At 40.7% G+C, this 27364-nt stretch overlaps 1 protein-coding gene across 7 annotated transcripts in view; it reads left to right on the top strand.

The window, feature by feature from the left end:
- rapgef2b (Rap guanine nucleotide exchange factor 2b) overlaps positions 1 to 27364 on the top strand; it is a 169048-nt gene that overhangs the window by 42303 nt on the left and 99381 nt on the right. For all 7 annotated transcript variants that reach the window (XM_079557229.1, XM_079557228.1, XM_079557226.1 and 4 more), the window contains exons 2-4: positions 1802 to 1872; positions 5777 to 5833; positions 22217 to 22300. In XM_079557229.1, coding sequence (XP_079413355.1) covers positions 1802 to 1872; positions 5777 to 5833; positions 22217 to 22300 — 212 coding nt within the window. The remainder of the gene's footprint in view (positions 1 to 1801; positions 1873 to 5776; positions 5834 to 22216; positions 22301 to 27364) is intronic.

The raw sequence follows: 27364 nt of genomic DNA, 5'->3' as shown, positions 1-27364 counted from the left end.
ATTTATTTTTGTCCAATCTTGAGTCGGTGTATTGCTTTCCATTCCAATGCCTGGTAACATATGTCGGCATCGCTGTCTTCTGGGAAATGTCTACGTAATAGTGGGAAATGGCTTTTTAATAGTGATGTGACGTCCATGTCAGAGCGGCTTTTTTGAATGGCACTATGTTAAGAATTATAATGCGAATTGTATTTCAGTGCCGTAAAAAAAATCAATTAAACTCATGGATGGTATTGCGTCTCAGGGCTCTTTGAATAACTGATCTCAATCTCAGACAGTTGTGATCATTAATTGTCAGGTAAGCCAAGTTAAGGGAAAAACTTCTGAAAAAGCTGTTTCTGCTCATCAGCATTCAATGAACAGTTTAGGGGAGGCCAGATCGAAGGTTTATGCACAACTGCAACTCCTACACCTTGATGTTCAGGAGATTCCAGAGGCACCAGCAGCTTCAAATATCTGTGTGCTTAATCTGATGTGTTTGTCTGGCAGAAACCGTCCTCATTGTGCCTTTATCTTCACAAACCTGCGTGTGCTCTGAATCAACCACACAACTCTCAACAGTACGATGACTACGCTTAATCTTTCATGAAATATCGAAGGTTTTCATACCTAGTCCAAGGCATTCAACTGTTTCACGCTTATCATCAGCAGAGATCCTTTTTCTTTCCCATATTGCTTGAAAATTATGGTCTGCTTAATAATGTGGAACGTCCTTTTTCAGTAGTTTTTCCTGACAACTCTTCATCCCAGGCGTCAGAGATTGATGTCAGTGATTCAAAGAGCCCTGAGACACAATTAGACCATTAGTTTCATAAAATGTTTTATTCATTTTTTTCTATGGCACTGAAATACAATTAGCATGATACTTCTTCACATACTGTAAAGTAAAGAGTTAAAACCGAATGTTTTGTTCCCCAATTTTTCAGATTTTTTCCCCATTTTTTTTTTTCATTCCCCCCCATTTTTGGTCCTAATTATTCTCACCGTTTTGCCATATTTTTTTCTCCCAAATTTCCCCCCAATTTTTCCACTTGTTTTTCTAAAAAACAGTTTGGATACCATACTGCCCTAATCACGTGTTTGCATCAGACCTTTACTATTCACAAATGAACATTGCAACCATTCAGATAGCAATTTCTTATCCATAATGATTACATGTTCACCCCTCGTGTATTGCTCTCTATGCTAAGGCTTAGTCACATATACAGTATATTAAGTGTAAATGTTGTCCATTGTTTAAATGAATGTGTGGCTAATATACATGCTAATGATTTAGTTAAACACATGTTTGGCGATGGCGTTCATATCGAATTCTTTTGGGATTTGAAAGTCAATATTCATTATGGTTGAAGGTGACTTTATGGCGTGTTTCACCAGCAGTAAATCCATAGACATTAAAATGCTTAATGCACTGTTCGCTAATGTGTTGTAGCTTGAGTGTCTTTTAAAGCTAATTGTAGAATGAAAAGAGAGGCTATTTGCTGGTGCAGCCATCTTGCAACCACCTACAATCCACTCAAAGAAAATGTAATGCACCTTTTTGTTCATTACCTTGTTCAACATCCACCAAACTTTATACACGTCTAAGATTTTGATGACATCAAAATCTGTCTGTCTCACCTTCAGTTAATGTTGTGAAACTTCATGCTCCAGACATTCTAGCTTTGTGTGATTGCCCACATGATGAAAGCAATACCGATTACATTCTTACTTATGTAGAATAATCCAGCCACATTAGCTTCTCTGTTGAAATAAGTAACTCAATTCTTCTCTGACAACATCTCTGTCTGTTTCCTTACAGGACCTGGAGATCGTCTACTCTTACCTGCATGGGATGGAGGCCCTGTCAAATCTCAGAGAACATCAGCTAAGGTAAAAATTACAGATACCGTAGATCCAGGCAAACGTGCAGTATCAGGCTGAACGGCTTGTGATAAGTTTCTTGGATACTAGCTTGAAGCTTCCATCACAGTTTAGGACCACCCAGCATTGTACAAGAAGATTATGCATCTATACCAACTGGTCAAATTTAACTATTTGAATTTGAACACTCCCTTTTCAGGACAGTCTGCCACTGGCCCATAGAGCTCTTCTCTTTCCAAAACAGAATCTCAGTAGCCAAAAGCGGATCCATTGCCACCATCATTTTGAATCTTTTGGTTTGAATAATTAGGCAATTTATACTACGGTTTTGACACAGATTTGCTCGTATTCATGCTGCATTTATGTGAACGAGGAAGCTTGTTTTCCCAAGATAAAATGTCGTCGTTTTGAGTTGTTTTTTGTTCGTGTGCTTTATATGTCCGAAAGCGCGGTATTTTGATGTGATCAAATAAAAAGTATTTTATCTGATTATTGTTCAAATGAACTAACCATTTAAATTTGGTGTTAGCCGATACTGATACAGAAATCAGAACCGATACTGGAAAAAATCAGGATATCGGCTCCAAATATCCGATGCTGAACCAATACCTGCTTTGCCTCTCACTACTTTAGAAACACAACTTTCACCAACTAAATGAGTTATCTTGATCTTTTGGCTAGCAACAGCATGCAAATGCTAACGCCAACTTATCAAGGCTGGGAGAGAAACCATGATTGGGTCACCTAAAGCAATGAAATAAATTATATCGGCCACTGCTGGAGCGGCCAAGTGTTTGTAATTTAGTTTATGAACTGCTGTTATCTTGCATATCTGTAATGATCAGATCACTTTATGTGAGTTATTTATTAATGTAACTAAAGCCGGTCATTACTCAAGGATATTTGGCGTATAAAAGTCCTTGGATACTAGTTTAATGTTTTTCCATTAGTTTATCAATAGATATAATTGATCTGTAACATCTCGTTTGCAAGAAATGGTAACCCTTTATTTCATCTCACACTGGAGAAACTATTTACTTTTTTTTCACTCAAAGTCAAAGTAGCCACTTTTAAGCAAGTCTGTTGGTATTGGTTAATATCAGATATCAACAAATACTCAAACCCCCAGAAATGGTATCAGAAGCAACAAAACATGATTGGTCCATCTCTAGTCTAGACTTACAGCACAAAACCATATCCATCAAAACATTGAAGTCCAAGTCACTTTTGTAACCCAGACCAAAGACTGTACTTTTCACAGGAAGCCCTCGCTGTGACCGTTGCATAACACTTTCCTTTTGGAACGGGCTTTACGATCCAGACAAGCTTTAGGCGCTGCTCCCAACTCTCCCCGCCCAACTTCACACACAGCAGCAACACGACTTTGCTTTTTGCTCCTCTGTCACCCTGCCCGTCGCCTTCCCTCAAACACTCCATGTCCAAACTTCCCATGCTGCACGCCTCGTGAGCACATACATGTGGATTATTCCTGACCGGCGGGAATAATGTGACTGGACGTGACCCGCGAACTGGAACATTCCATCGGGTGACCCCTCGAGAGCTCTGACTCCACTTCTCTTCGCCTCCCCTCCCTTCTCCCCAGTTCAGAGCGATTGGAATGTCCCCTTAGCACCCAAACCGGCCAATCGGATTCTTCTACCAGCTTAGTTCCCTGCCAATTAAAAAAGCCACGCAGACATACCACTAACCATAAGATTATAGCCCCCCCCCATATTGGTCTGCGGTACAGCCTTTTCACAGTGACTTTTTTGTCTTTTAGCATTATGATGTTTTGCAATCCAGGGCACAGCATGGTTTTCCGCCCCCAGGCTGTTTTTGTGTGTCTTTTTCAAGCTCATTCTGTGTTTGGGTCTGCTACTGTTTACTACAGAGTAAAGGGAGCACTTCAGTCTCTTTGGGAAAGCATGAGATGAGTTTAGAAAGCTACAAGTGGAATGTGGAATGTAGCTATAGTGGCGACAGCACCACTATAGCTACATTCCACTTCTAAACTAACTGGCACTCTTGCCACTTATCAAAGAGGTCTTGGGATTTCTGGGCAGGGTAGGTGCCCTGCAAGATGTGCCGTGCCTGGGTGGGGTGCCTCCAATTTCCACCATCAACCAAAAAAATGTATAAAATTAAATCCATCCACGAAAGGCTGAAATATTTACATAGCTGGTAATCCGGACCAAACCTATTTGAAAGAGATCTTCAGTCTTCATCTCAAATGCTAATGTTCATGGATGTGTTTGAAATGTGCTGTTGTCTCAATATTATTTTTAAAACTGGCAATTGCATTTATTTGTTTGAAAATCGCCATTTGACATCAGTCCAAAGTCATGCAGCTCCATCCTGAAGTTTAAAGCAGTACTAAGTAACTTGTTTACCTTAATAAATCCTTTTCGTAGTTCCTCTGGGGGTAATACAAGTGTTAATGGAATGATTGGGAGGTCTTTCACCTCCTTCTGATGTCTCTGGCCAGAAAACCATGATTGCAACTTTCCCTGCTCCGACCCAGCGGTGCAATACACACCAATGGAATCACAAAGAAGAAGCTAACAACCTAACGAGCAAAGCTATCTGTGAGCTAGCACCACATTAGCAGTGTTTACAGCCAAGTTTGAGTGACAAAATTATCTCCATTGTGTAATTGGATGTACAATATCCCTCTCTCCCTTCGTCTTTTCTGTCAGCGGCATATTTATAGCTCCATAAGCACCACTGCAGGTGTAGTAGCATGTTGTGTTTTTTTATTTATTAATTGTCTGTGAGTAAATACTACGCTGACAGAAAAGACAAAGGGAGAGAGGGATATTGTACATCCAATTACACAATGCAGATCATTTTTTCACTCATACTTGGCTGTAAATACAGTTTAAGTGGCGCTAGCCCGCAGTTAGCTTTGCCCGTTAGCCTGTTAGCTTCTTCTTTGTGATTCCATTAGTGTGTATTGGTGCATATTGGTGCATTTAAAGTATTATTTTTATCTAACTGCCGTGAATGCCCTAGAATGAAGCAAAATACAAACCCAGGCATTTTGTTTTATATTACATCATGGTTAAAAGATGATAAAAACTTGACATGGCTCCTTTAAGGCATTTTCCAAGATATCCCAAGTGATGTCACCCTACATTTGTGATCAGAGTTGCTTTTTTTGCAATGGAAACATGATCATTTTTCACATTCTCCACCAGGATAGAGCCGTGTGCCGTCAGAAGAAAACGCCTCGCAGACCCCACGTCAGTGATGTGTGAGAGACGGTGCTCCTGTGAACCGCTGACATTTGTCCACAAGCTCTTTATAAATCACTGTGTGTTTTTATGGCCTTTGGCGGAGCATTCGCCCATCAGCTGCTACTGTAGATCTGCCTAGTGACCCTGCTCACAAGACTGGTGTTGTGCTGCATCCACCCAGGCATCATAAAAAATGTTGAACTGACTGAATATTGAACTATTTCATTTTAACTACGACTTATATAATTGGTATACAGTGTCTTCTTTTATTCCCTGCAAGTTCAGAATCACTCTTTCTACTTGGGCAATATATCGCCAAGTTATCCAGTGCAGTAAATGGTGTAACATTGGATGTTTTGTGTCGCTGTGTGTAGCTTTATTCTCCACTCATGGGAAATTTGTCCTCTGCATTCTCCAACCAGTGCCACAGGGCAAACCTGTCAGGAGGACAGGACTCGTCTCCAAATTTTCAGCTGGATTGATGGCAAGTTTGTACCTTGCTGGGATGTAATGCCATGAGTAAAACTGCAGCACTTGGAGGAAACCCACCCAGACACTTTGAGAACTTAAAAATCCATCGGACCCAGAAATTCAACCCGAGACCTTCTTACTCAGACGTGCTAGCATTAGCCGTTCAGCCCAGTTGCCAGAACTAATCACTTTTTCTTTCTCCGCAGGGTAATGTGCGAGACGGTGCGCTACGAAAGACATGAAGCTAACGAAGTGCTGTACTAGTAAGTTCTGTCAACTCAACTGATCGATGTTGATGTACTTGGATAGCTATCATCGTGTGGCTGTATAATAAAATCACAACAATGGCCCACGATATACAAAATAATGTTGGCAATTCACTTTGGCTTCTTTCGGTCCAGATGCTAGCTGTAGGTTATTGATGGGCCTGCAGGCACGTGGACATGGAAAATGAAAACAAATGTCCCTAAAGCAGCGATGCACTTAGGGAGGTGTGTCTGAGAAATAGCGATCCAGAACAATGGAAACAATTGACAAATATAAACTGCGACAGCTCCAAAAGGGTTGGTGCGGGCTTCAGAGATTCTGTAGTACGCAAGTTTATTATCAGACTACAAGGCACTTGTGATAATCATGTTAACATACTAGAAGAGTGTAAGATACAGTTTGCTTTATTCCCCCTAAACAACCAATGTACAAGAGGGTTAGGGTTAGCCTAATCCTAACCTTAATACTGAAGTGATCATTTGCATATTTGTGGCTTTAAAACACACATTTGTACAAATATTTCCACATTCATTACCTTAAAGGGGCTAGATGCAAGTTGGCCATTTTATACTCACTACTGCCACCTCAGGTCATACGTGTAACTGCACCTTCTATGTTAAGCACTTCGGACCTGAATTAACACCCTTTTGAGTGACAGTGCAGGATTTTAGAGGCAGTTGTGGTGAACAGGTCTGGGCTCATTCTACACCTTAGGACATTGTTAGAACATGTAGGGGGAGGAAAATGCATAATTTTGACATTTTTAAACTCCATATAGTCCCTTTGAAATTGTACGGATCAAAGACACAAAGTGCCTTGTTTTTTTGGTTTGAGTGCCCTCTACTGGCACCAGAAGGAATGAGCCACGTTACAACCAAAAGACGTTTCATTTTTCAGCGAACTGCCAGCTAGCAAGTAAATGACAGCGTAATATTTGAGGGCACAACTGCTCAGATCAGGTTCTTTTATGCAACAAAATGTGGGCGCGTTTTCTGCTGCTGTGTCAGTATACAGGATTGTAAAATAATACTCAATGTATGTCTCCAATAAGGGAACAACACTACAACATGCATAAAATGTAGCTTTTGTACTCTGTGGATGAGCATTTGCCAAAAAAGTTGAAGCCACAATACCAAGGCAAAGTGTTATTCAAAACAAGAAGGTCTGTGGCATTCAAATGAAACCCGCTGGCTCTTTCCTGCCTCCCGACCAGCAAGATGAACACAAGGATGTCTCACCACTCCATGGGGGTGAGAGCTTCAAGTGTTCAGCCCTGAGGACGCATTCATGAGGCTCATCTCCAGACACGCACTTGAGAAGTTGTCTGTGAGAACGCATTTCAATGAATCGACTGAAGAAGTCCTGCTAAATTATTGTCACCATTTATTCATCCATGAAAAAAAACACACTTGGTTGCACAGATTTCCTTCTTTTATGGCTTTGAGTAAGAAACCTATGCCACACTGGCAACTCTCCGGGTCGACTCGAAGAAGCTATAGACAAATACGATTCTGCGGACCCTGCCCCATTCACTACCCAACAAAAGAGCCACAGTTGCCCATGGACATTCAGTCTGCCCACCCAAATACAGCGGGCTAGAACAAGGCTTGCCTACTTCACTTAATATCACTATATGGCTAAGCTGGGAAATAATATTGATTAAAAAATGTTGATGATTACATAAACTTGCTGCTGTTGTTCGGATTGTAAACACTCATACACACATAGAAATGAATCCTTCTTCTTGTAACACAAAAACATTGCATTACATTGTGAAATCCCTTCCAAACAACTTATTTCTTCTGTTAATGACGGCCCTGTGGTTAGTTGTTAGTCAAAACTCATGTCACAACGTTCATTTCCCATCAATACTTCATGATTGGTGACAAGTTTAAATAGGTTGCTATACGAAGCCGACAACCAGCAAAGGAAGAACCTCAAAAATCAAAGAGCATGTGCTGTATCATGAACTTTAACCATAACCATCTTATGGCCGCTCAAAATCATAAAACATTGTACTTGATTTAGGGCTGAAAAAGCAAACCAGTTTATCAACAATTAATCTATTATTGAAATAGTTGATTAGTGTTTTAGTAGTCGATTAATACGAGTGATCGCTGTTATTGTTTACTTCCGCAATTTTCGCCGGATGTTTTGGTGAATGGTAGGCAACAGCTGATGCATACAGGCCTCTAACTCGGTTTTATAAAAGGATAGATCTGTTACAGCGCAAGAGAAGCAATGCACTGTTTATGGACATTGTTTTTGCTGATTATAGGATTTTAATAAAATGTTTATCAAATATGAAAATGTAAAATGCCTACCACGGCCAACGGATGTGACGACATCACGATCGCTCGTATTTGTTTTCTGGTAAACACAGACTCAAATAGAGCAAAAATTACATGAAAATGTTGTATTTAGATGAAAACGCCTCTTTGTTTTAGTTAGGGTAGGGTTTAAGTTAGGGTAATCTAGTGTTTTGGACATTGTAAATTTCATGAATATCTGTATGTGTCTCATCCGATCAGAAACAGAATTAGCACTAAGAGCCTCCGACAAACATTCACTTTAAGTTCACACCATCAGCATGTCATGTCAACTGCAGCGTCACTTTAGCTTTAGTATGAAAAAAAAACATACACCTTTCACAGCCAAGCGATTCATACAGGTTTAAGTAACCCTGTTTACTTTGGTTGTTTCTTCTTCTACTGCTTAAGCATATTTCCTGGACTTTCGTGGCAATACCGATTAGTTAGCATGCGTTAGCCAATACATGACGAAAATGATGAAGTCCTGCTTTCAATTAGCACAATGCACGCCAACACGGTCCTTTCCAATAATGTCTTTTCTATGCACGGATTATTCTAAGTTCTAACATCAGAAATGAGACACCGAGGGACCCAAGCACTGGTTCCATAACAAGCCGCCATTTTGTTAATTTTCAGTAGATTAAGAAAAGGGATGAAACTGCACACAATCCCTGTATTTGCGCCGTGACGGCTCCATTGACTGCTCCCAGTTTGTGTTTAGAAAACTCCAAAATCCACTTCTTCTTACTACTCCCACCACCACAGTCCGTCAAAAAGCTCACCCAGTGTTTATCTACTGTCACCTTCTGACATCTGCCACACGCCCGGTGAGAATCGCGACCATAATTAACTGTCTGATGGTCTCCTAGGGGTTAGAAGAGGGGTGTGATCCCCAGCTCCTCTGTATCAGTGCGCAGGGGAGGGGGGGTGAGAGGAAGAGTCAACAGCTCATTAGAAGCCCACCAGGGTCTGTCAGTGTGAGCTGATTAAACAATAGGAATGAATGCAGATGAAGCTGTGCCGGGGTAATAATACACTCTCCCCCCGGTCCACACACAAACCGGCTTAGCAGTCGGGGTATGAACAGCAAAGTTCAATCAGTCGTCATAACCCAGCACGAGGCAAAAGTGTTCGTAATGTGTGAAGGGTTGGGGTTCAGTAAGTATTCCATTCCATATTTTGTCATATTATGTTGCAGTAGCAATTAGGGCTGCACAATATATCACAAGCAATATCATACCGTGATAGTAGGCGATGCAATATCCGTATTGCAAGAAGCCACAATATATCACAACGTCACTGAAATCTTGTGTAAAACTTCAGCTTTAGTTAAATATTTACTAACTTAGTTCAATTTTAGTCTTGTTTGGTCCTGATGTCGTATTATTTTGACACAATTTGCTGAAAAACTAGCTACTTACGATAAGTTTATAATTAGAGTGTAACATATCGCAATGATATCGTTATCGCGATATTGCACAGCCGTATCGTGGATCGCAAGTTTCTTCAATATCGTTTAACCCTAGTAATTATTGTTTCGTTCTTTTCCACAAATCAGCAAAATCGAGAGCAGTGGCGAGGGTCTAATCGGGTCTATGGCGGACATACATTTGACAAATCAATCAATCAATCAATCAAACAATCATTGTCCATGCTGGCAAATAATGTTTGAACTTAAAGGTACACTGCGTAACATTTTGGACTATACTGTTGCCATCAGTACAAAACATGCTCCTAATGACCAGCTCGACAGAAAATGCTATTTCTGCAGTGAGAAATCAAAGAATGGATTTGGATGAGGACCTAACCTTTTTAAATCTCAAATTCTGCTGACTTTAGTCGACATCTCCATGGAGACGAGCCGGAGACGCACCCACTCCCGGTAAAGTTATGTCATGTCTTAGGAGAGCTGAGCCACTCACAGCAAAATCACATGTTTGTTTGAGGTATTTTTCAATGCTAAAAATATCTGTCATAAAATAAAAGCTTGTATTTCAATTTTATTTTTCGGGTAAAATTCTACGCGGTGTAGATTTAACCCCTTAACTCCCACCTGAACCGAGCACATTTTCTCCAGTTTGGCTTTACCCCAGTCCAAAAGCTTCTGGAAAAAAGCTGTCAAAATAGCACCAAAACTGAGACGAAAACAATGATGGAAATGTGACAAAAAAGTGAAAAAACATTGACAAAAAAGTGACGAAAAATTGATGAAAAAGTGGCAAAAATGTCACAAAAATGTCACAAGAAATTGACAAAAATGTGACAAAATGTGACAAAAAAAGAAAAAAAAGGTGACAAAATGTGACAAAAAAAAAGACAAAAATGTGATAAAATTTGACAAAAAAATGACAAAAATTTGACAAAAAAATGACAAAAAAATGACAAAAATGAGTTGAATACCAAACAAAGAAATGATGGGGAAAAAAAACGATGACGTAAGGAAAAAGATCCTCTCGGTTCAGGCGGGAGTTAAGAGGTTAACTACAAAACAGATCATTTTGGGTTAAACCAATTTAAAAAAAAGCCCTATGATTATTTTTTTTATCTGTATTTATTTTGACATGTATTTATCCATGCATTTATTTATAAATGTTATAAATGCTGAAGTCGACAAAGCAATGCAAATGAGCTGAGGGCACAATATTGAGTGCGACTCAAACCGTCAGCTCTCAGGCCACGCAATCCAACGGCTGAACTTGCGACTTCCGAGTAACACAATGTACTTCCCAAAAGCATCGACTCTTCTCAGCATAACTTGTGATTCAAAATTGCCATTCAAGAGTTTGGAAGAAATTATTAAAACTGGATGGTCGTCTTTTTAGCTGCACCGTTAAACCCAAATGTTATCTGCCAATCTCCTCACACGCTTTCCCCTCAGGCCACAGGCATCAAACAGCCGGATATTAGCTTCATTTAATTTGTGCAAATCTCTTTAAGTCCTGACATCGCTTCAGTTGTTTGTTTGCATGTTGCATTGTGTGAATGAGCGTGTGAACTCAGCAGTTGGTTCCATTAAAAGGAGCTGCTTTGAAACAGCAGTAGGTCAGATCGGTTTTATACCAACCCTAACGTTTACTCGCTCATATGTTTCTAACAGCTGCGATAATGAAGGCCACGGCCGTTAACATTAATGGTCAACGATAAAATTCTGTTGTGGAAAACTAACGCAGCTTTTTTCTGAAAATGAAATTGGTAAACTTTATCAACAAGGTTCACACATATTAAAGTTTGTGTGACAGTGCTTTCAGAGTTGTCAGCTGGACGTTTTGGCTCCGTTGCGAGAAGCTTCTTCACGTTAAGCTCCTCAATAGGCTTGTTGCACAATGTGGCTACGCTAGTTTCGATGACTGAAGTTGTGTGCACCAGTACGGGGTAAGTTCTCTTCTTATATTAGTCTAGCATCGATGAAATATGAGCATTACTGTTAAATTGGCTTGCTTGCTAAACCCACCGCAGGGGCAAATCGGCTCACAAACCTCTGCTATTGACTGCCGTGGCTCTATCTTCCCCGCGTCTTATCCAGCTAGGTAACATTTTAGTCCTGATTCTCCAGAAACAATGTCCCGTGTGCTGGCAAAACAAAATCACCCGCAGCGGTAATCTCAAGGCTCTGCAACTGAACGCTTCTTATAGTGCTTAAAAAGTTCACATGCCACATATTCCAGCAGCAGAAACGGCTTTTTTTGCGACGATCTCCAGCAAAGACAGCTCATGAAACTCGAGTGAAAAACGAGTATTGGCTTGGCTCAAAAGTTAGTTACGAGAGAAACAGGCCCTGCTTTATTAGCTTCTCTTGTAGGAATTTCGGAAAAAGTCAGTTAAGAACGGTTGCTACTTGATGTACGATTGGACAATTACCGATTTGGGGCGGGGTTTCGCGAAAGGTCAATTTCGGTGACTTTCTTCCTCGAGAAGTTCATTGATTGCTCTCCAAATTCTGCTAGTTTGATCAAATTGACTGTGACAAATTGATTCTTTACATCATTGGCTCATGATAATGTTATTTTCTCTCCGAGGTCATGGGTCGACAATGGCTTAGCCTGCGCTGACATGTAAGGTTAAAGGAGAATATATCCCCGGATTGTAAAATGTGTCAGGTCAGCTAGCTAACATCTCTTTAGCTTCAGGGCCGTAATCCCGCCGGTTCATCCTCCTCAGTGGGGATGTTTTCAGCAGATAGCATATCCACTTTAGCTAAGCCCAGCGGCAAGGAGAGAGGAGAAAAAAAAAAAAAAAAAAAAACAACTTTAACAACTATCACCCTTATCCTGCACTCATCTCTCCAGGAAATGGTGAGGAAGATTGAGAGTGCGGGTCATTAAGCTTAGCCATTTGTGTGAGAGCTTGCGTTTTCAAATACGACGGATTAATATGTAAGTGCGGACGCGGGAGGGGATGATTGCGCACGTTTGTTATGGATGAAGACGCATGCGGATACAAGGGATGTATAGAATAAAAGCTATTTGGGTGATAATATGAAATTGCAGGCCACATTATATACTGTATTTAGCAGTGCATATGGGGCTTTTTCAGATGTGTTGTTTGTATTGCACTGTATTGTCCTGAGATTCTGGGCCATAGAATATGTCTAGGTTGAAGTTAGTACATGGAAAAAATCTTAAGATCTTTCATTTGACTGAAACAGAGAAAGATTCCAGGTAGATCGAACATCTAGTTTTGCAAGAAAGAAAAACAAAAAAAACACCAATTTAAAGGTGCACTATGCAACCTTTTATGTAAAAACAAAAGTTGATATTAGTGTGTATTTGACCTTGCAGTGACCTCGCGGATGCTTGGGTTGTTAGTGTAGCACCTTTACTTGCCATCCGTATGATCCAGGATCAGTTGTTCTTTAGGTTTTTACAGCTGTTTGATGCGCGTCCATGGTTGCACATACATATCATTCCAAAAACCTACCAGAAATCCTAAAAAAAAACCTTTTTTAACAGTAAACTTGATCCTGAAGCATCATTGGATCCACCGTGGTGAAAAGCGAAGGTGCCAAGCTAACCACCCATACATACATACTAAGGATGGGTCAAATGCAGTGAACAGTTTCCAATGGTGTCAGTAAAGTTTAGCCATATATTTGTCTAAAGATATATGTACAACCCACTGCTAATACAAGGTTGAATCACAATGAAACAAAAATGAAAAAATATATGTAAAAAGCTATATTAAAGGGAGGTATTACGAAAAAATGTCATTTTAGAGCTTTTAACCATGTTACAAAGTCGCTCTCATATCAAAAACATACCTGGAGCTGTGTTTCGAGCCGCTAGCGCATCTTTGGGTTATCTTTGAATCTTCTCTAGTGGCTGATCTTAGCACTGCGGTGACAGCTCCCAAAATAATCTCCTGAGGTCCTGCGTATCCTGGAAATGCTTTCCTCACCTCTTGATCTCTTGTGAAGCTTAATCCTCTCATCACCATAACGCCACTATAGCCAAACAATCCGAGCAAGGAATTTTTCTTCTTTTTTCTTTCCTCTTTATTGAAACAGCTGCACAGCGAAAGGGGGCGGTTGAGTGGGCGGGACTTATTTCAGCTCACTCTGAGGATCAGGAAGTGAGACGACGGCAATTTTTGTTTCAGCTGCTTTAGATCATCATTGCATTTTCTGATAGTAAAGTTGTTTTCGACACATTACCAAATACATGGAAAATAAAATTATCATCTGGAGAATTGCAATAACGTAAATGATGCGTAATTTTCTAAACAATTTCAAAACCGCTCTTCCTTCTTGTAGTACGGATGTGTGTCACCTAAGCGATAACATTAACCGCTACATTTTCACAATCTGTAGCAAAGAGCATACTCATGGTCCAATTACAGTTACAGTCCCTTTTAAATAATCACGGCTCGTATAAATTCCAAACATGCCACGTTTTTGGCTCATACAATGACAATAAACCCAGTTTGCAGAGCCGCGTTAAAAGCCCGGTGGCGCTGAGATGGAGCATTTTCTGGGCAGCTGTTGGAAGTTGCCTTCATTTCCCTGTTGTCGTGTGAAAGTGCAGCTCTGTGCCAGCGCGTCACAGCAGGGATCGTAAATACAGGCTCCAGAAAACTCCACGCATGCCAGAAACTATATGTGATACCGCACACACTCTGATATTCAGGTCAATGTGAGATAGTGGTGCAAATGTTTAATGCACAAAGCTATTTATAAAAAATATTAAGCTTGTAAATTTGTGGCTCTGCTCAAAATAGTATGAAATATTTGCATGACACTTGAAATAGCTGCGTAAGTGTAGGGATAAGTAATTTTATTTCTGACTTCCCCAAACTAAAAGTGGAAATGGCTGATTGTGTCAGTTGAGCTACTACCATACAGCACACGGCATGTGTTGAGCACAAGATGCATAAAAAGAAATCATGTGCCCTGTTGCAAACTACATGAAAACTTGACTGGGGCTGGGCAATAAATCTAATTGACTTTATTAATTGGGTTTTTTCCACAGAAAGTTGGTGTGAATTGTGGTTGTTGCCATCTAATACCGCTTCTTGGTTGCAAAAAACTGACTTAAAAACCCCATTCCACTTGGCTTTACTCCAGCTGCTTTTCCATTACAGTAAAGGAAGGGCAGAAACCTTGCACCACTAAACACAAAACTGATCAACAACAACAATAAAGGACCCTGTTTCTATCTTTCGTCTGGAGTTTTAGCACCCTAAAAACCAAGCCAGGGAGGTCTGCTGGCCACTAGGTGAACACTGTTGACAAATACAGCTTTTGACGGGCCTTGTGAGGGTTCAGAAGTGCCAAAGAGGAGAGGTATAATGTAATGGTGGCTAATGCTAAGCTATTGTGCCTACTATGGTCGTAATATATAGCTTTCCTGGTCCGATGTTCTGGCAACAACAAAAAATGCTCTAAAGCTACGTAGATGAGCGCCACATAGGGCCGTGTAGGGCAAAGGTGTATTGTTCTGTCTTCCCAGACCAAATTTCCCATCAAGGAGCAATATTTGAACAGGTTTTTCTTGCTCTTGATATCCAATGGCAACCACCGAAAGAGTAGGAACGACTAATTGTGTAATTTCCAACCCCTTCACTGAGAAAAACAAAGTTGACTCTTCGTGGTTTGGTTTGTCAGTTTTACAAAACTCTGTTCCTTTCGCAACGTCACCGCAGCACTGTGGCACTGTGACGCTCATGAGAGTTTTATTGGGAAATCTTCAAGGCAACCACTTAAGCTGTCACGTATTTTTCTTTGTCATGAGTCATTGTCTTAGTTTGAGATGGCATCACATTTATCTCAATCGCATCCATTTCTTGATTCCTAAGTCTTGATTTTGAAACATTTTGATAAAAAAGGAATACAACACAATTTTTGTTTAAGGGGAGACGCTACAGGCAAAACTCAATTTTTTCAGTTTGCAGGTTTTGGGCCAAATTGGTCTCTGAACATAGAAGCTTTCACCCGGAAACAGAAAATATGCCCAATCTTCACAATAACATGTTTAAATATTGCGCTGATTCAATGTTCCCCCATAGACTTACATGGGAGAATGCAATTTCAAGGGCCTTTTTCTCAAAACACATTTTTCTGTCATTGTGGTGACACTATGTCCACGTCAGTCGGACCTAAAGACTTCACATTTTCCAGCCTTGGACTGAAGATTTTTTCAGAGGGATTTTTTATTATCTAATCCCTAGCCCCATTTATTGAGTTTTGAATGTCAAAAAATAAGGCTAAAATACATTTTTTACAAATTTTTCCACTAAAAACAGCTTATTTTAAAACTAACCAAGAAATCCAAAATCCCCTCTGAAAAAGTCTTGGTAACTCATTTCTCAATAAAATGAAACCATACATTTGAATGTAGCTCTATCCATTATTCAGATTTCGTTGCCGAAAAGATGGGAAATTTGGGGCATTTTTAGGCATAAAACACCTTGTTCTTATATGAAAAGATAAAATGACTTGCCATGTATTTTTTCTCACATTTATGACAGAGATCTAAAGCAAAAGTTTGAAATTGATATCTGTAAATATACATTTTTTCCCTATTCGCCTGCAGTGTCCCGCCTTAAATTGGAAACAGTTTTGTCATCATCACAATATTCAGGACCAACGATCACAAATAGTGACATATTTTTCTTATCTCACGCAGCCTCGTTCCAGCAGCTTTTATTATTTTTTGGAAGTTTATTGAACTGAATGTTGATTTTAAAAAGAAAACCACTAATCTAGCAGCACAGAGCGAGTCCTATTGCTACTTATTTAAGCGTTACCTGTCGACTCCTGTCACTGATTTGTCAACCTTTCAATTGTGATGAATGCTTTTATCTGAAACCAACCGACCTCGGCAAACGCCTGTCTTGATGTTCTCATTAGCCTTTCGCCGCCCCCGGAACCCTCACGTTCACCTCCGCTGTTCTGGTGTAACCCCGTTTCTCTGAGGCTCCTTTGGGGGGGGGGCCTTCACACACTTACCGGTGGATGTTGAGCTTCCAGTACTTCTGACCTAGTTCAGTCAAAGCTGTCACGGTACACTCCCCTTCCCCTCCTGTTTGTGGTGTCTCCTTCTCCCCTCACCCACTGCTCCGCCATATGTGGGGCTCCCCATCGTTGTTCTCTACATCTGCGATTCGGTAATTAATAATTGAACATTTCTGTCTTGTCGTCTTGAGATGGCTGGAGAAGCTTTAGACGGATAGAAGGAATCTCGATAGGACGTGTAGGAGGAGGAGCAAGTGATGCAATTGGTCGAGCTGATTGTGTTATTTCCCCCCTGACATATATTATTGCAAGTATTATTTGCGATAGTAAATCAAGATTCAGTTCACAGAGCATATTTTTTTAAACACATCCAGGAGTATGAACATTTGGGAAAAGATTGTAGAATTCCAGATTTAGCAGATTCTAATCAAATTGTGGTTAACAAACACTTTTAATGTTGCCATGTTGATAAATTGCACTCAATAACTGTCTAGATTCAGAAACACAGTATATTCCACTAAATTTATTTTTGGATAAGAAGAACTGAAGCTCCAACAAGGACTGGTCATTTTTCCACGGTCTCGGCCCTGTCTGCAAAGGGACTCCCATCGGCCCTGGGCCTATCTATAGCCAGTCCGGCCTCTCCTTCTGTGGTTTCTTTTGTCTTCCACTGGGTTTTGGAGTCTTTCCTCACCATGTAGGAGAGTCTAAGGACAGGTGACACCCACACGGCTGCTGACCTTTTTTTGGACATTATGTTTGCCTGTATACTTCATTTGCCTGAACTTTACACTGTCTTGTATATTGTTTTGTTTCATTGCCTTAATGTTTGGTGCAGCCCTGTGAGGGGATTGATTGATTTTTTTCATCTAAATAATACTTTAAAAAAAAAATCAACATTACAAATACTACAGGACCAAAACAAGGCTAAAATGCAAATCAAGTGTGAAAGTTATTAATTAAATGTTGCTATATATTGTTTTGTTTTTTTACATTTTTGTACATTTTTTTTAGGCTCTGTTTACAAAAAATATGTAAATCTCAGTAATCTCTCAATGAGCAGACCTGTGACCTCTCTTTTCATATGGAAATTGCATTAAGGTTGAGGTGCTTGTCATTATACAACAACTGTATAACGAAATTTGTCCTCTGCATTTGACACATCCATCGATGCCGCTGGGGCAACCCTTAAGGAGCAGTGGGCGGCGGCAGTGGCGCACCTGAGAACCCATTTCCAGGTGTGGAGCCAGGCTGATGGTCAGAATCAATCGCACATGTTTTTAGCGGAAGAAACCTACGCAGACACAGGGAGAACATGCAAACTCCACCAAACTAACCGCTATGCTACCACGCCGCCTACAGGCATTGCCCATAGTTACACTTTTAGGCATTAAAAGTTGCAAGTTGGGAGTATTCCATTTGTGATTGATCCTAAAGCTAGCCACGAGTTTAATATTGCAGGATTTTCTCTACAAAGTCCCATTAGTTCAGCAAGAAATAGAAGGAAGAATTGGCCCAAACAATCTCTGAACACCGCAGCATTCAGTTTTGCAGTGAACCTTCAACAGCAGAGCGAAATCCACGCCAGCTTGCTTTTGTCCGACCGGATATTGATTCGGCACAACTTTCAATTACAAGCCCCGTTCAGGGCCAGGTGAAAATGCTCAGTGCAAGTAATCACAAATCCGGGAGGGCTGGCGCTAATTTTGGCCTGATGTGTACTCCATGACGGTGTGCTGCACTTGGAGATAATTACACAGAGAGCTACAGCCGAGCTAGGTAGTAATTAGCCATATTATATAAAGACTTTGGAATAGGGTTGGGAAGATATGGAATTCATGTCTAATATAAACCTTAGCAGGTGTTGAGTGGAGCTTGTTTGCTTTACTTACTGTCGCATCATTTCTACAAAAACATTTAGCACGGGGGAAAAAAATGTATTTGATGCAATTTGTTAAATCTTGGTGTTGGAAGTAAAATGGCAATATTAAAAGTGTTTGCTAGCCACAAACGGTAAACATCAAAGACATTTTCAAATATCATCCACTGGACTGGTTGAGTTAAGGACGTTTGGATTCTAGCTCAATAAAACTTTAACTTGTGTGTTGACTTCAAGTGTGAAAAACTTCTGAACATAGAAGCAAAACATCCCCAACTCAACCAACCCAGTCCAACTGACAGTGGACACTTGAAAATGTTTACTAAGATGGATGAATCCCAGACGACAAAGAGCCTACACAAATATACAGATTATAAAACCAATGGCTACATTTGTGACCTTGTATTTACATTGTATACACTACTGCTCAAATAAAATGACAAATTACGGATTATAGTTATGAGAGTTTCTAGAATGCTTCTTTATGAATGCAAAAATTGATCAAATAAATTGGTAAATCTAAACACTTCCTGTTGGCTAGTGTAGAGTAAAGACTACTTCCTGTCCACATTTTAATGCAAATTAAAGATGAAATAACTTTTGAAACAGAAGAAAACTTAAATAAATGTGAACCTGAGTGAGTTTGATAAACAAAAATGTTCAGATGGTGGTGCTTTTTTAACGTTTGTTAGCGTCAAATTAATGCTAGCCTTTAGCTTCAAGGATAATACACAGAAGTCTCCTCCAGTGAAGTATTTACATCCTGAGTGAAGTTTAAGTTGTAATTATCCAACAGCTGCTTGCTTTCTGCCACGTACTACTTGAATATATATTTATTTCAGCAAACTCTCCATAGGAATAAAACACAGACATGAAACAGTTGTCACCCTCGGAAGTTAGCATCATGTTTTTATGTATCATTCCATGCATAGAGCCTATCGAGCAGTTATGCATGTGCCAATAAACACGAGCGACACTTTGTCCTCCACTTTGTGAGGTCTAAGCATGAAATGAATGTGATTTAGCCATTGCCAGCACATGAAAGCAAACATCACTGTTTTTCTCATGATAGCACTTCCCTTCTGTAGAGTTCTTCTTCCTCTTTCCTGCCACACGGGTGATTCCTGGACATCACCTGCCAAAAGCGGATGCATCTTTGACCATTATCCTACAGTGGTTTCAGAAATCTCTTTTTAATGGTCTTAACGGTTTTCCTCTGCCATACGGATCACCCCAAACTAACAACAATATAGTGAATTAATCGCGGCTTGGGAATATGTCCTGAACACGTCTACATGAATACTGGCATTAGCCCGTTCACCTTTCGAAGCTGGCCCGCTGGCGCAGGTTGCCATGACAGCACTCTTCTTTTCCGACTCCCATAAAGATTACATATGTTATTCCTGTGCAGCTAAGCCCCCTGGCCGGCTGCATATTCATGAAACCAAGCATTAGCCGCCATTATCTGTCTCGGCTGAATGTGTTTACGCGCGCTAGGTTAACATCTCCGCTAATCTTGCATGTATGGAAGATTGACTGTCCTGTATCTCGCTAGTGCTAGATAATCTCCTCGCAATCCCAGAGCTGAGGGTTTTAAGAGAGATGGACAAGCGAGGGAAGTAAGAGTCGTAATGACTTTTGTAATGAGTGGCGTCGCTTATCGAAACTGACAGTTAGAGAAAAGTTTGCGCAGATATATCGCTTTGGAGGGTTTTGAAGCTTGACTTGATTCGCGATTTACCACCAGTGCTACAGGAAAATAGTTGAAAATGTCCATGCGTCGGTCATAATTCAACATGGCTGCTTAACCGTGGGTCGTTTGGAGTTTATTTACTAGACTTAATTTTCTCTTGTCTGGTGCCAATGTGGGCCGGATGATATGAGAAAAGAATCTCGAGTTCATTCATAGTTCTCTCTCCCAAGCGTAATACGGCTTTCATCTCACCCCTCTGGAAAACAGCTATCTTATTTTAGCTCAAGGGACTCTGCAAAGAGGCGGACAAAACTTGTAAGAAGAATCATCATCTATGAAAATAATCTCTGTTGTCATTTTGTGGGCAATTCGGTCAGAGTACATCGCCCAGGGACACAATGACGGGATGTGCTTTGAGCGAGATTTGAACTGGCTACTCCATAATGGGCAAGCACTGTCTCCCCAAAACACAGATGTTATACTATATTAAGTAATTCATTTGATAAGCATTCACTTTCATTCTAATACTGTTTAAAATGTTGACTAAAACCATGTGTGGGGTGTGTATTTTGAGTACTTGTTTTAGTCATTGCCACACTTAAAAACATTTTTCTGTTAAAAGTTAAGTCAATAAACAAAGTGTGTAGTTGTAGTTGACAGAAAACATATTACATACTTTTTAATTTGAAATTAGTCTTTTGTGCTGTTTTTATTAAGACAAAGACAAAGACAGTACATGTAGTAAAAATATATCTTTTCTGGACTGGGTTATTAAGAATTCCTCATTTGCGAAATACGTGTTAGGTGACTTTGCGCATGCGCAGCGAGCCTCAAACAAGCGAGAACGGCCACAGGTTGGGACAGACATCAGTCAAACCTCATTGTCTATGAGCCAGAACTGTAGAAATATGTGCACAAGGGAACTCGCAGTTCATATATCATATTGGATCATGCTCTAAGGCCATACCATCTTTGTAGTACAGTCAGAACTTAATAATAAATAATAAATAAATAGGCTCAGCGCAATTCGCTAATGCCAGCGTGGCTAGTGCTAGTTAAGGTTAGGGTTAAAGTATACTTTTTTGCCCCCGTAGGGAAATTTGTCCTCTGCATTTGATCCATCCTTTCGACACTGCTGGGGCAACCCGTAAGGAGCAGTGGGTGACGGCATTGCCGCGCCCGCAGAGGCGTCTCCAGATCTGAAGCCAGACTCAGAATCACTTGACTCAAGGATTCACCCATTGTACATGTTTTTAGTTGTATTGGAACCCGGAGGAAACTTACGCAGACACGGGGAGAACATGCAAACGCCACACAGAAAGTGCTAACCACTGTGCTACCATTGTGGCTAGTGATCACGTTTACAACAGCTTATGAATACTCTCACTGCGGAGGCTCCGCACCTGCTGAAACAGCATTGTAAGGAAAGCCTCATGTCACCTTAAGAGTGGAGTCAGACTGGCATAATCGAGTCAAACAGCTGTAATCCGGAGTGTTGAACTGCATACTTCTGTTTTTTTCACATGTTAAGTAGCCATGTGAGCGCCGGCTGCGTCTCAGCCTTTCAAATTAATCCAATAGAACTGGGAAGGCCAATAGGTCTTAAATAGCATGTATGTCACTGTGAGGCTTATAACACATCTGCTGCAGCTGCTGTGGTGTTTGGTGGGGAATACTTCAGGTTCATGTCCCAAGTAGTTGTCGCTCGCTCTTGTTTGCACATGAGCCATTCGACTCAGCCTTGACCAAGCACGTATTTTGGATGGAAGGAACTGAAGATGTTTTGCCTTTCATCCCAAAAAATTCTCCGACTGCTTTCTGAAAACTCTTGCTATGATAAAAAAAACAGAAATATTGACAGCACATCTCTAAAGCACCACTTATTGACTTTTCAATGATTTATGTTTGTATATTTATTTTTAAAATGTAATGGAGTAAAAGTGGTCAACGTACAATGCCATCTCAACTTTGCAACCTTGATATATCAATGTTGCGTTGGCCTAATGTTACCAATTAACAAATGCATCTCTGCTTGTCTGTTTTCAGTCCGGACGACATTGGAAGCTGCTGGTACATCCTCTTATCGGGCTCTGTCTTCATCAAGGAGTCCATGTTTCTGCCCAGGAGCAGGTAGGAGCCATCGCCATTTTGGTTCACACAACCTAACGATCAAACAACTTCCTGCAGACAAACTCTATTTAGCATAGATAAAGGGCTAAGTTTAGACCGGCACCTTCCATTTCTTTTCATATCGCCAAAAAGCTGTCTCTCTTATCGGCGGAAGTAAACAGTGCTTCCTCCTGAGCTTTAGTTCTTGTTTATAGTTATTAAAGGGGAATTGAAAATGGCCAGAAACGTCTTATCGGCTGCTTCCTGCAAATTATCTGATGGGTCTGTTGTGAAATATTGAGCCAGACAGCCTATGCTGTGCTTAAGATTTCTAATGAGTGAGGTGACAAAGACTTGCTTAATTGTGCAGAGAGGACATTAATCATAGCATACTGATCAAGAACATTGGCATTTGCAACTCAAATTGTTATATTGCAGCCTCTTCTGATACTAATGAGAGGTTGACAGATATATCGGTCCGATATCTCCGGAACTGAAAGTGATAGAGACTTCCAGTTTTTTGCTTTGGAAAGAGCACAGTCTTTATGGCCTTGGGGGTGCTGAGAAACATCGCAGTGAATATCGGTCACAGGTTTGTACACCTCGGATTGGATTTTATATGCGAGATAAAGACTTCCCATTTTTTGTTTTGGAATCAAAGTGGGAAACACCTCCAAAGGTGGTAGAGAATGACCGAGCCAAGATCCTGTGGGACTTCCAGATACAGACGGACAGAATGGTAATGGCGAACCAACTGGACATGGTGGTGGTGGACAAGGAGCAGAGGAAAGCCGTCGATAGCAATACCAAGTGATTTCAATATCAGGAAAAAGGAACATGAGGAACTAGAGAAATACCAGGGGCTCAGAGAAGAGCTGGAGAAGGCCTGGAGAATGAAAGCATCAGTGGTGCCCGTGGTCGTTGGGGCACTCGGGGCAGTGACGTCCAAACTGGAGGAGTGGTTACAGCAAATCCCAGGAAACACATCAGACACCTCGGTCCAGAAAAGTGCAGGACCGAGTTCTAGGAATTGCAAAGATACTAATATTGGCCAAAAATATCTGCTACGGCCAATGAAATCCCTCAAAATCGGCATCAGCCTTTGAAAAAACCATATCGGTCGACCTCTCACACTCTTTGATGGAGAGTGAGGGAAGGTGGGTCTTAAAGGGACAGAGGCGAGGAAGCCATGGGTGACTTTGAATGCGCCATTTTAGATCAATACAGCATTCTTTTTCTAACAAAGAAAATATAAGATAGCGATCAAGATGTGTTTGAAAATACTTATCTAAAAAGTGAATGAATGAAAGCCACGTGTAACTACTCGTCAATGTGATGTGGAATCCGAAAATGCAGCCGTACAGAGTCTTCCTGACTTGTCTCTCTACTGTAATATAGACACCGTAAGTACCACATGCCACACTTTCTTATCGCCCTTGCTTCTTCGCCGCTTTGTCTACCACCTCACTCACAAAGCTGCCATTTCACGAGCAGGATCTCTTACATGAGCCCTCTTTGTGGGCGTCCGGAGAACAGCGATCTTTTCATGCATTAGCGTTGCATAACACACCTACGGCCTCGCTCCGCGCTTTGGATTGTCCTGGATCTGAGTTACCGGGGTCACCAAGTACCATCCGCATAACATTTAGAACTTAAGGACTTGGGCCGCACTGTTTTAAGTGCAACCTCTTCCCGCAGTGCCAAGGTGAGAGCGTGGGATGCTCCGGTGGGATTTGCAGGTATGGGCAGATTAAAGTTAATGCTCAGCAGTGGCAGTGGAGGAGAGAAAGTGTTAAGTAAGCGTATATGGCTCAGAGTAGGGCAATGGGATTCACTCAGTAATTAGTTTCTTTGAGAACAGTGATGCAAGCGACACTGGAGCATCGTTTTGTGTCTTATCTACTGCTATACATTTAGAACATACCTACGTGGCTTTGTATAAAGGGATAGGGATGTTGTGTGGTAATAGGGATATTGTATGGTAATTGATCCAATTTGGCCACCCAGAGTGCATTGTTGACTTGTTCGTGCAAATCGGACATTTTACACAAATCAATCTGCCATGACGTACAGCAGATTTTAGAGGCAAACATTTCGTTTTCGTTGTCCACTTAGTGAACGGACTTCACGCTCTACCAGAAGTGTCAGTACACCACAAGTGCCGATCTGTGGCAAAAAGAGGCACAAGTGTGTGGAGCGGAATAAATTGAATAGGGTCTAGAGCAGAGGTCTCCAACAGGCGGCCCGTGAGATGATTTAATCCGGCCCCTGACTTGTAGAGCACATATTCCTGAGTTTGTCAAAAAAAAGTAAGTCTCTAGCCCATTCCTGTGCAATGTTAAGGTTTTTTTTTTTTAAGAAATAACCAGAATGCTCTCTCCAGCCACTAGGGGGCAGCTTAAAGAAAGAAAGGAAAGAATTCCAGGGCACTGACATAAGAAGACATCAGGATATAAACACATTATAGCCATGTGGTAAATGGACAATCTGCCCCTGGGCGGAAGTGGCTACAATAGTAACTTACTACCAAGTGCTGAGTGAATGAATAATGTACAGTGTAGCAGAAACTTGTCACACAGGCTTGTTAAGTGCAAACTGAAGTTACAGTCCTGTCAGGCTCATTATTTATTTATTGAAGAAAGTTTGGTGATGGTGGTGCCACTTCATCATTTTACATCAAATTACCGTATGTCTGCTCTGGTAAAATACATCCTGAATTAATTTTTTTTCTCTCATATGTTATAAGTGATTACCCAACAGCTGCATGCTTTTGGTCACATACTGTATACATATTTATTTCAGCGAGACTCGACTGTCCAAAGAAATAGAGGGATTAAAACTGTGGCGGAAAACAGTCATTACCATAGGAAGTTAGCATCATGTGGCTGTGCATGGATAGGCTCTGTTGAAATGAAACAAGTACATTTCAACTCAAAATATACACCCATACCTTGCTGCAATTTAATCTGCATACCCTAATAAGAATATACTGATTTAACTAAATAATTGCAGTTTCTGTGATTTGCTAACTTGTACCATTCAACCTGTATTTTTTTCAGCAGATGATACAGATTTTAAATGAACTTTTAGACCACCCCACGTGATTTTTTTTCTTCCTTCGAGTTTTAATGATTGTTTTTTTTCTCTGCATTTCATGGACAGTGTAAACCTGGAGCTTGCTTCTGGGATTTTAATGCATTTCTTATACAATACTAGACTCAACCAATTTAATTATGGATGTGGTTGGCCCACTGTGTGTTTCCCTCAAGGAGGTTTTGAGATTAACTGGCAGGCCACATTTCACTGTATACTTTAGCTTAACTTGTCCGAAAACATATTGAGTAAATGAGTGAAGTGCAAAGCTGTTCCCATACTGAAATATATGATTTTCGGGCCATTGTCATGATGTATCCTCTCTAAGCCCCATCTTTGCAAAGTTAGTCTCCCTTACTTGCTCATTTTGTGGGAAAAGTTAGTGCTCTCTTCTCACAGCAAGGAGGTCCCTTGTTCAACTTCTAGCCAGGGTGATGGCTTTATGTGCAGAGTACAGGCTCTCTCTGTGCCCGTGTGGGTCAGGTCACAACTTCACGAGAAAATAAGTAATTTTGAATCTCTCTGGCACTTTCTTGATGACATAAAGGTCAAATGAACTTCAGTGAACAACTACTCTACCATTTTGGACACGGCATACGTCTTATTCCTTCACACTGTATTGCGTTCAATGTCGCAACTGTTACGTTATAACTATATTTTCACTAATGGAAAATCCGACTCCGTGACATAAAGTTTAAAAGGCTAGTCTACACCCAGTTTGCATGACTCCTGTCTCTCACTCTACTCGCCCCGCGTTTCAGGAAATAGTCGGTGTGACATATTCCCCCATTGACATAATATTTTGAAATGTCATCACATCGAAGTCAGAGGGAGTTGGAGGTCACGAAAACCGTCCCATTCGAGTGACAGGGAGGAGGGAAGTGACAGCAGTGTCAAAACAGCTCTGTCAGAAAACACTTAGTCATTTAAATGGAAGATACATCACCAGAGTTGTGTCAATCAAACGTCATTGTTGGTCAGTTTATGACATAGCATCTTTCCATTGAACTACGAGGCCATAATGGAGGTGGTAAAGATGCTCAAATCCAAAATTTAACCACACTCTTTGATCCTACTCGTAGCCTTTTTGTGGTATGGCCTAGTCCGGTATCTCTCCAAAGAGATTTCCTCCTGCGCCTTCTTGCTCAAACAATAGGCTCTGTGAAATGTGATGCTAACTTCCTAGCATAATGATTGTTTCCTGTCTGTATTTTATTCCGATAGAGGATTAGCTGTTTCTTGTTGAAATAGCTCTTGTTATTATTATCATTATTACTTACAATACACTTTATTTGTATTATTTACTCAGTTCTCACTTCTGTGTTTATTACCGTAGCTGTTTTAGCAGTGAAGCTAAAGGCTAGCGTTAATTTGGCGCTAACACATTTTAAAATAGCCCCACGGTTGGAAATTATTTTTATGAAACACACTCATCTTGACTTATATGTAAGTTTTTATGTTTTTTTTTTTTTTCTTTTTTAACATTGACAGGAAGTAGTCTTTAACCCACACTGGTCAACAGGAAGTTAGCCAAAAACATTCAGTGCACAGGCTACATCTTCAAAACATTGATAAGCTACATTAGGAGCCGCATTTGCGCTAATGACACAAACCATACATTTCAGTTTTCAAACCAAAGAATATAAAACGATAAGATATAATAAGATAAGGTAGGAGTTTATCTTAGACCATTGTTTTGAAAGAGCAAACAACACGTATTTTTTGCCTCCCTAACTCCTTGTGTCTGTAGTCTGTAACTTTCCGCAAAGCATAATCACATGTTCACTGAATCTCCTTTGACTCCGGTGCGCACTGCATTATCCAAAAGCGGGAATCGTACAGATCAGTGACTCTGGGGTGAAGCTGAGTGTGACAGAAGGAAACGAACAAGGCTCCGGCGAGATTTCCTGAAGCTTTTAAAGACGTGGAGATTTGGGTTTCAGACGTGCCCTGACCAGAAATGCCTCCTCCCCTGCCCTCATATATGTGCTG

This window comes from Gobius niger (assembly GCF_951799975.1).
Source record: "Gobius niger genome assembly, chromosome: 5".
Lineage (NCBI taxonomy): Eukaryota > Metazoa > Chordata > Actinopteri > Gobiiformes > Gobiidae > Gobius > Gobius niger.
This window is presented reverse-complemented; position numbering and strand designations above follow the sequence as displayed.